Consider the following 10,661-nt stretch of genomic DNA (forward strand, 5'->3'; position numbering starts at 1 on the left):
TAGAGATGATCATACTAAGCGAAGTAAGTCAGACACACAAAGACAAATACCATATGATATCCCTTATATGTGGAATCTAAAAAGATGAGACAAATGAACTTATTTACAAAACAGAAACAGCATCACAGACATAGAAAACAAACTTATGGTTACCAAATAGGAAAGCGGGGAAGGGATAAATTAGGAGTTTGGGATTAAAATATATATACTACTATATATAAAACTGATAACCAACAAGGACCTACTGTATAGCACAGACATTCAACACCTCGTAAAAACCTATAAAAGAATCTGAAAAAGGAATATATATGTATATATATGTATAACTGAATCACTTTGCTGTACACTGAAACCAACACAACATTGTAAATCAACTATATTTCAATAAAAATTTTAAAACTACATTAAAAAAATATGTTGGGTGCCCGGGTCCTCTGGGGTTGGAAGTAGGCAGCCAGTCACCCTGTACCTTCTGGTCCATCCATGTCCCCTACAAACTCCCCAAGGACAGCTGGTTCACACACAGGGCCCTGGCCAGAAAACACTCCCCAAACGCGTGACGACTGAGTTATCCTCTCAAAACCTCAGCCCAGGCACCTGTCACACGTGAAAGGTGAAAACAACCCAAAGGTCCACCAGCTGAGGAACAGAGAAGCAGACCGTGGTTTATACACACCGTGGAATATCACTCAGCTACTAAAAGGAGGGAAGCGCTGCCATGTGCTCCAACATGGATGAACTCCGAAAACATCACACTAAGTGAGAGAAACCGGATACAAAAGGACACGTATAGTATGATTCCACTTACATGAAATGTTCAGAATAGGCAAAGCCACAGAAGCAGAAGCAGAAGGCAGATGAAGGGTGGCCAGGGGCCCAGGGGCAGCAGGGACTGGGGAGGCATTGCTGATGAGACAACTCTGCCTTTTGGGGTGACGAACATGTTTTGGAACTAGACAGTGGTGATGGTGGCACAACATTGTGAATGTACTTAATGCCACTGAATCATACATTTTTTAATGGCTAAAATGGTGATTGCCATATTATGTGTATTTCACTGCAAAAGGAAAAAACCCACAGCCTAGACCCAGTTTCAGAGGGAAGTTGGGGGAATCACGTACGTGCAGGGGTCGGTAGTACTGGGCAACCACACCGTAGGTTCTATTGCCGCAGACATCAGTCAGCACCAGAAAGTGGACGCAGTCCTCCTTGGGCTCAGAGGCCACACACACGCCCCCTGTAGGCAGAAAAAAGAAAGAAGGAACCTCATTCTGGCCACGTGGCATCCACCGTGAGGCCTGCGCTATCCATAAGCGACAGGACACGTCCCTCTCTGTCCGCCGCGGCACTCTGACGGCCAGATGTGCTAATTCCTCAGGCCGTGCGCCACCTGCCTCAGTCCCTCCCCCTCAGCAGCAATTTCTTTGCTGGCACTCTGTGCTCTGAAGACTTTGTGAAGGATCATGGGAATGGGCCCCGAGACAGACCCTTCAGGGCGCACCTGGCGTGGTAGCTATTTCCTGAGCCCAGTGGGGAAGGGGGTGTCCCAGCCTATCCAGGAGAGCAGGAAATCGCATCAATTTCTCTGTGGAGCCTCCGGACAGGTCCTTCTGTCAAGCCCTCAGTCTGAGTTTTCTACACCAGGCACTTGAACATCTCTCAGTGAGAGAAATGAAGCCAGAGCATAAGCCCGCTCGTCAGCAGGAACTGGCCAGTCTGGGAAAAGGCCGGCCCATGCGCACCTGGGAAGCAGAGCTGCGGCAGGGCGAGCAGGTCCACGCCGTTGGGGATGCCCACGTCCTCGGGGTCCTGGCCCCTGGGGCCGCCGGGGTGGCCCTTCGAGGGCTCCGCCTTGGGCCTCTCTCTCTTCTTCCGGAAGGAGCGCCTCCTGGTCTTCCCCAGCGTCACACAGCTCACGCCGGCCGGCTGACTGTCCTCCTTAGTGACAAACGGAGGCACGAAGACCGACAGGACCTCCGGATCCAGAGGAGACAGGCTCTTGACTCCCTTTTTCTGGGCGACCTAAAGCAGGTGGAAATAAGAGTCAGCGCAGCGGTGCCAGCCCTGCTCTGTCTGACCCTCCCGTCGTAGCATCTGCTGTCTTCTGGCCTCTCCACCCCCCAAACCCCCGGTGAGTTCTGCATCACATGCCTGGCTTTTCCCACCAGCAGCTCGAGATGGTAAGGAGTTGCTTTTAGGAAATCTCAGGCCCTACACTCAGCGAGTGACGGACCCCCTCAGAGCCTGGTCCTTCAGCTGCTAACGGGGACGCCATGACTGGCCCCTTGGCTCCAAGGCTCGGTTCTGGGCCGGCACCGCGATGGAGATCTGGGTTCAGATCCCAGCGCTGTGGGAACCATGGCAGCAAATTACTTGGTCCCTCTGAGCTTCCCTTTCGAGAGGCGAGTGCAGGGACTCACAGGTCAAGTGCTCAGCCCCCGTGGGCCCCCAGGAGGCCCCCCGCCCCGTCCCCCCGGAGGCTGGTGGGGACGGCGAGCCCCAAGAAGGGCTCTGCATCTTGTCAAACCCACATGGGCATGTTTGCCAACACGTGCCCGCCTCGCCAACTGGGCCACCGCGCACATTAGTTCTGTCACCTCCGGCCTGGGAGGACACGACGAGGAGTGAGGAAGGCCCTGATGGACACAGAAGAGAGCCACCTCCTCCCGCCAGACCGTCCCAGGATCCGTAAAAGGGGCTTCTTAGCCTCAGTTCTTTTAAACTTCAACTTGGTCCAAGATTTGTTTAACCTTTTATCTTTTCCTTCTTCCCCAAATAACATAAGTCACCTTCTCTCTCTTTTTCTTTCTAGTGAGTTAGGACTAAACAAACACTGGTGCCAGCTTGATTTCAGATCTTCCAAGGAAGGTACTGATATTATGAACTGCAGTCTGTCCACGAGAAGGAAGGGCTGCCAAGCCAGCTAAAGACAGAAAAGAGTAAAGCAGGATCTTCTGGGTGTAAAAGATACAGAAGGTAAGAGGTGGCCGTCATGGTGGGGAGTGGGTAACCTAGGGTCTTTGAGGACCCTAGAAATGGCATCAGGAAGAACACCACTGTCACCAGAGAAATGTGGCCTTGACTGGCAGAAAAGGAATAGCCAGCATCAATATTTTGGTAAGAATCAGTGGTACCAACAGGGGACTATTACACTTAAAAGGATATCTACAATGACAGCATTTTCAGTCAGTAAATACACTCTAAACTCAATACGCTATTTTTATGCGATGTAATGTGAATTCAGATAACAGTTTCTTTACATTTGGGGAAAAAAGTTAATGCCAGTAGGAACCAACACCAAACATGGGAAATCCCTACTGCTGTATAATTTAAAAACCTTTTGTGTATCATGCACGAAAGGAATCCTTTTCTTTACTTGTATGAAACCTCTTCTAAAACCTTCCTATCAAAATCCAGCAGTTCGGACCTAATTCCCTATGGAAACATGCTCGTCTATTTCCTCCGCACATGAGACGTTATATCCACAGAGACTGGGCGATACCTCACCTCACCTCACCGCAGGACAGCTCTTGGTATAAATTACAGTCAGAGGAGCAAACGAGTCCCCTCATTGATCGACCCCTTTTCCTGAAACTTCCCAAGGCCGCCTCCTTTCTGCAATTTCACCTCTCCAGCCCGCTCCCTGGCAGCCCCCTGCAGACAGACCCCCAGGGCCAATCCTTGGCCCCAGTCCCGCCTCATGCAACAGCCTGCAGGGCAGTCTCCACCCTCCTGCGGTTCCAGGTATGCACACAGGGACAGCTCCCAGGGTTCTGCCCCCAGGGGTGGGGCCTCTGTGCCATCCCAGCTGTACCCAACTGCCTCCCAATATACGCCGTGAGTCCCTTAAACTTAGTTTCAAAAATTAAGCCCACACTTATTTCCAAAGACTTGATCATCCACCTCTCTGCTCCTCTGTGGGCAGCATGACACCACTCGGGCATCTAGAGCGGGACCGGCGCTATGGCCCCTCACTCCCCATCGGGAAACCCACATCTCGACGGTGGGCCGCAGAAAGGTCTCTGAAAAAAGCCCAGCTGCTGCCCCATCTGCACCACGTTTGCAAACCCTTGGCTCAGAGTAGGTACGGGTTCACCATGAACTAATCTTCCTGGTTGCTGCCGAGAGAACAACAGCCCCGCCTCCTCCCACCTGGCCCGACGTCCACTCTCCCAAAGCGGGGGGGGGGGGGGGGGGGGCGGTCCCCCATCTAAAGAGCACACATGACTCTTCCCTCACCTGCCCCAACAGTCGTGGCTCCAGCTGCCCAGCGCCAGCCTCTTACCCCAGCAAACCGGCCCTGCAGACCCATCTCTGTCCCTCAGCCAGACCTAAAAAGTGTGTTTGTTTCTACACATTACCATCCTCACACATATTCCCGTGCAGGTATCACACGGTGCATGTGTCACGTGACAGGCCGACCACCTGCACTGGTTGTGCACCTGGCAGCAGGCCAGCCTGCTTCCAAAGCCAGGGCGCCCAAGCCACTCACGACTGAAGCCCTCAGTCATCTCAGCACATGCGCCTTTGTCACGATGCTGTGCTTCTCCCTGCCCTTCACTCTGCCTGACACGTGCCCTGCCCCCTCCTCACCCCACCTCCTCACCAGCGACCCCCCCAACACTCACTGGAGGGGGCGTTTCCTCACCCTGCAGCCAGGGACACACACCTCCTCCAGCCATCACGCCCTGGATCATCATCTCCTAGAACTTCACCATCCGGAGGCCACCTCCCCATCACCTCCTAGAGCATCGCTGCCCGGCACGGTGGTCCTACATCACCTCCAGAATGGCGGGCCGGGGTGAGGCAGGGATTGTGCGGCCCTCCTCTCTGCAGCCCCACAGGCAGCACAGAGGATGGCTCTGAGTGGATGCCGTTCCTCCATTCCCACCCTGGCACTCGTGATCTCTTGGAGGTATGCTCAGTCTGCATGGAGAATTGGTCATTACGGTAAAGCCAATGAACTCCGTAATTCCCACTAGCTACCTTTAGTCACTGAAAGTGATGTGGCCACAATCCAGCCAACTTGGCATTTAGCAGTTCGTTACACATCTGTCTTTTTTTTTTTTTTTCTCCGAAATGGAAATCCCTGTTGTCTTTTCTGATTGGATAAGCAATACAGTCTCATTTTAAAAAATTATAACAACAATATAGAAATAATAAAGGAAATAATGATAGAAAGGGAATGCCTTCCCCATAATCCCATGACTCAAAGGTAATCTAAACAGCACGGGATACATGCTTCCCATTTTTAAAATGTATACAGAAATATAACTTTTTCATAAACACAATTATATTTAAATGATTTCATAAGCTTTTTTCCCCATTTAACCATACAGTGTGTTGACTCTCCTGTTGACACTTTAGCATGTCCCACTGTGTACAATTCAGCACCACCCCTGCCCAATCCCCTTCCAAGTCTTCATCACGCTAAACAACAGGCAGCAATGAGGTCTCACCCGAATATACGTGCACACGTCTGACTCTGTAATTAGAATAAACTCCTAGGTATTTTATTCTTTTCGTTGTGATGGTAAATGGGATTGTTTCCTTAATTTCTCTTTCTGGTCTTTCATTGTTAGTGTATAAGAATGCAAGAGACTTCTGGGCATTAGTTTTGTATCCTGTGATTTTACCAAATTCATTGCTTAGCTCTAGTAGTTTTCTGGTGGCAACTTTAGGAATAAACCTACCTAAGGAGGCAAAAGACCTGTACTCAGAAAACTATAAAACACTGATGAAAGAAATCAAAGGTGACACAAACAGATGGAGAAATATATACCACGTTCTTGGATTGGAAGAATCAATCTTGTGAAAATGACTATACTACTCAAAGCAATCTACAGATTCAATGCAATACCTATCAAATTACCAATGGCATTCTTCACAGAATTAGAACAAAAAATGTTACAATTTGTATGGAAACACAAAAACCCCGAATAGCCAAAGCAATCTTGAGAAAGAAAAACAGAGCTGGATGAATCAGGCTCCCCATCTTCAAACAATACTACAAAGCTACAGTAATCAAGACAGTATGGTACTAGCACAAAAACATAAATAGATCAATGGTACAGGATAGAAAGCCCAGAGATAAACCCACAGACCTATGGTCACCTAATCTGTGACAAAGGAGGCAAGAATATACAATGGAGAAAAGACAGCCTCTTCAATAAGTAGTGCCGGAAAAGCTGGACAGTTACACGTAAAAGAATGAAATTAGAACACTACCTAACACCATACACAAAAATAAACTCAAAATGGATTAAAGACCTAAATGTAAGACCAGACACTATACAACTCTTAGAGGAAAACACAGGAAAAACACTCTTTGCCATAAACCACAGCAAGATCTTTCTTGACCCACCTCCTAATGAAAATAAAAACAAAAATAAACAAATGGGACCTTATGAAACTTAAAAGCTTTTGCACAGCAAAGGAAACCATAAACAGGACAAAAAGACAACCCTCAGAATGGGAGAAAATATTTGCAAATGAAGCAACGGACAAAAGATTAATCTCCAAAATATACAAACAGCTCATGGAGCTCAGTATCAAAAAAACAAACAACCCAATCAAAAAATGGGCAGAAGACCTAAATAGAAATCTCACCAAAGAAGACATACAAATGGCCAAGAAGCATATGAAAAGATGCTCAACATCACTAATTACTGGAGAAATGCAAATCAAAACTACAATGAGGTATCACCTCACACCGTCAGAATGGCCATCATCAAAAAATCTACAAACAATAAATGCTGGAGAGGGTGTGGAGAAAAGGGAACACTCTTGCACTGTTGGTGGGAATGTAAATTGATACAGCCACTGTGGAGAACAGTATGGAGGTTCCTTAAAAAACTAAAAACAGAACTACCATATGACCCAGCAATCCCACTACGGGGCATATACCCTGAGAAAACCATAATTCAAAAGGACACATGCACCCCAATGTTCATTGCAGCACTATTTACAATAGCCAGGACATGGAAACAAGCTAAACGTCCAATGACAGATGAATGGATAAAAAAGATGTGGTATGTATATATATATATATATATATACACACACACACACACACACACACACACACACACACACACACACACACAATGGAATATTACTCAGCCATAAAAAGGAACGAAATTGGGTCACTTGTAGAGAAGTGGATGGATCTAGAGTCTGTCATACAGAGTGAAGTAAGTCAGAAACAGAAAAAAACAAATATCGTATATTAATGCATATATATGGAATCTAGAAAAATGGTACAGATGGATGAACCTATTTCCAGGGCAGGAATAGAGACGCAGATGTAGAGAACAGACATGTGGACATGGGGGATGGGGAAGGGGAGGGTGGGACGAATTGGGAGATTAGGATTGACATATATACACTACCATGTGTAAAACAGTTAGCTAGTGGGAACCTGCTATAAAGCACAGAGAGCTCAGCTCTGTGTTCTGTGATGACCTAGATGGGTGGGATGGGGGGGGGAGGTGGGAGGGAGGGGATATACGTATGCGTATAGCTGATTCACTTCATTGTACAGCAGAAACTAACACAACAGTGTAAAGCAATTATACTCCAATAAAAATAAAATGAAATAAAATAAAATAAAAAGAATAAACTCCTGAAAGCGCAATCCTGGGCCCCAGAGAGTTCATATGTTACTTTCTGATACATGTTGCAACTGCCCCTCACCCCGCCCCCCCACCCCCCCCACCCCCCCAAAGATGATGTCCATTTCCACAGACTCCGCCCAGGGTAGTTTCCTGCTCTTCCCTCCCAGACACTGACTTACTAAAAAGTAAAAAACCACAACACTCTAATTCATGTGAGGCATTGTTAGATGACATAATGGCATTGATCTTCACTATAGGATTGGCTGTCATTTGTGAAATAAAACAGAAAGAGATTTTTTTTAAATGCTCTAGAAGAGTCCAACACAGTTGCCAGTAGCCACATGTGATTATTCAAATTAATATTAAATGAAATATAAAATCCAGTTCCTCAGTGGCACTAGCCACACTTCAAACACCCAGTAGCCACATGTGGCCAGCTGCTACCAAACTGGATGGTGGAGGTGAAGAACACTGGTCGTCATCATCTGGAAGGTTTCTGTTGGACAGTGCTGCCCTAGAAATGGAAAGCCAGGATGCTCTCCACTAAAAAACATAAAAATGTGCCTTCACCCACAAGATTTATGCCAGTGACCTACACTATGAAAGGTGCTCTGAGCACTTTTCCACCACCCTGTGATGGACTTGTGATGGATCCCTTCGCATCTATGTGTTTAGTCTCCACAGCAACCAAGGAGTAGAAGGAAATGTAACTGACCACAGTAATTCACTGGGGATTGAACTGTATTTTCGAATTCTTTGTCACTAACCTCAATAAAACAAACACCATCCCATCTAAGGAATAAATAAAACATGAAGTTAGGACACTACACTCTCCTAACAACAAGCAGGATATTTCTCATACCTCTGGGCTTCTGTTTTCATGTGTCACCAAATAGGAATCCCTGAATCAGAGAGAAACGGTGACTTTTAAAAGCAAAATTAAACGTTATTTAAAAGCCTTGGATATTCAAAATAGAACTGCTATAAAAATAAAACTGAATAAATGATATCCTACGTTTGATTAATTGTAACATTAACGTAGGTCTTACAATGAGGATGTTACTCCATTTCACAACACTCCTCCTTTTCCTGCTCCTTCAACTATTTTTCCCTCCACCCTTTGCCGAACCCGTAACAGAAGCAGAGTACAGAATAAAGAGGATGATGGCTAAAATGCAGAGTGGCCGACTGCCCACTCGACTTGCGAAATGTCGTAGTCTGTTTAGTTCAGGAAAGTACCACTGTAAATATTCCGGTTGATTCATCCTCTTCTCACCACGGCAATGAACAGACATGTTGTGATCACCCAAGAAACAAGATGCCCAACTGTGGAGAAGACCCAAACTGAAACCAGGTCATTTCCTATCAGAAGAAAAAGGAGGTAATGCCATTTGGCACTGAGAGGCAGGGAGACAACTCAACTCAATCCACAGGGTCAGAGGAGGCAGAGGCCAAAGGGGGACCCAGACATGATGGAGGTTCGCGGAGTGAGAGGGGGGAGGGAAATGCAGAAATCATCGAAATTGGCCTTATACTAAAGCCAAGGCGTAGAGACCACCAAGACATTACCAGACACATTTATCCGGGTTAATTTTTGCAACATTTAGCTCCTCTCGGTGATGCCCAGGCAATCCTGCAGCCCTAAATACTCAAAATGGCTTTCTCTGCCTTCCCTTGCTGTCGTCTGGAACCAGATGAAAGGACCTGTCCAGATAACGAGGCAGTAGAGTCGGGAACTCTCTGGACACACCGAGCACCACCACTAACCCGAGAAAAATGATAGAGTCCCGGACATCTAGGCCAAGGGAAAGAGAGGGCCACAGACCCACTCCAAAGAAAGCCAGGGTTCTGGAACTAAGAACAAGTGAGAGCACAGGGAAGAAAAAAGAAGGAGAATGTCCCAAGCTGCGGTCCCGGAGGAAGGGACGCGAGCTTGCCACTTGGGCTGCCAGGGTGCAGAGTGGAGAACGGCGAGGCGGGCTGCAAGTGTTTTACAGTGAAAAACAGCTCGTTTCATCGCATACCGACTAAATGGAGAACGTATAAAGGCGGTCCTTAAATCTACCGAAAATATCCTTATGCTGTGCCTAGAACAGCACCGGCACCTAGGAGACCGTGAATCTGTGGAATGAGTGAAATCATTTAATAGCGGGCAAGGATTCGGTGCTGGAGGCCGCGGAACTCCAGGCGGCCCGGCCGCGTCTTCACCTGACCCAGGTGGGCGTCCTGAGGCAGAGAAGCCGAGCGGGACGAAGCGCTTAGGAAGCGGCCCGACGGACGCGAGCTTCTCCATCACACTTCATCGCGGTGCGACTCCAGCGGGTCCCCCCCGAGAGATCCTCCCGGAGGGGAGGGGAGGGGAGGGAGCCCCCAGCCGGCTGCCACTCGCGACTCCACCGCGGCTGCGAGGACAGCTGCTGCTCTCGCCCCGGGAGGCTGGAGGTGGCCGGCCCGGCCGGACCTCGGCGCAGCTTCCCCACCCGGCGGACGCCGGGGGCTCCGTGCGCACCCGGGGGGGTGCGCGGGGCCCGACCCCGTTCCCCGGCCGCCCCGCCCGCGTCGGTGTCCCCGCCGGGCCTTACCTGCTCGGGGCCGCGGAGGCTGTCCCGGGGGGCCCCCAGCAGCGCGCACAGCTCCAGCAACCCCGAGGGCAGCGCCAGGTACTGCGGGGCGGCCTCCGCCATGGCTGCTCCGCGGCCGCGGCCGGCTGGGCGTACCCCGCCCGGGCGCCTCGGGCCACCCGGCCCCGACCCCGCGCCCCGGCCGCAACTTCGCCCGCCGCCCAGCCCAGCGCCCGCGCCAGCTGCAGCCGGCCGGTCCGCGGAGAGCGCCGTCCGCGGGGCGGGACGTGCGGGGCGGGGCCTGGCGGGGGCGGGCTCGGGGCCCGGCGCGAGGTCGTCATTTCCGAACCGGGCCGGCGGGCTCCGGCGCGTGCGCGGCGTCTGAGCGCCCAGCTGCCTCCGCCGGCCCAGCCTCTCCCTGCCGGCAGCCCCCTCCTCGGGGAACCGGGGAAGAGGTGGGCGGGGTCCTCAGGTGGCCCAGGAG

General features: G+C 49.9%; 1 protein-coding gene across 5 annotated transcripts in view; it reads right to left on the reverse strand.

Moving 5' to 3' along the window:
• The window catches only part of DENND3 (DENN domain containing 3), a 61,314-nt gene extending 50,928 nt beyond the window's left edge, over positions 1 to 10,386 (reverse strand). For all 5 annotated transcript variants that reach the window (XM_036829927.1, XM_036829926.1, XM_036829924.1 and 2 more), the window contains exons 1-3: positions 10,199 to 10,386; positions 1,743 to 2,022; positions 1,122 to 1,237 (exon numbers count right to left, since the gene is read on the reverse strand). In XM_036829927.1, coding sequence (XP_036685822.1) covers positions 1,122 to 1,237; positions 1,743 to 2,022; positions 10,199 to 10,300 — 498 coding nt within the window. In that variant the 5' untranslated portion in view covers positions 10,301 to 10,386. The remainder of the gene's footprint in view (positions 1 to 1,121; positions 1,238 to 1,742; positions 2,023 to 10,198) is intronic.
• Positions 10,387 to 10,661: the final 275 nt, after the last annotated feature.

The sequence above is a fragment of the Balaenoptera musculus genome, chromosome 17 (assembly GCF_009873245.2).
Source record: "Balaenoptera musculus isolate JJ_BM4_2016_0621 chromosome 17, mBalMus1.pri.v3, whole genome shotgun sequence".
Lineage (NCBI taxonomy): Eukaryota > Metazoa > Chordata > Mammalia > Artiodactyla > Balaenopteridae > Balaenoptera > Balaenoptera musculus.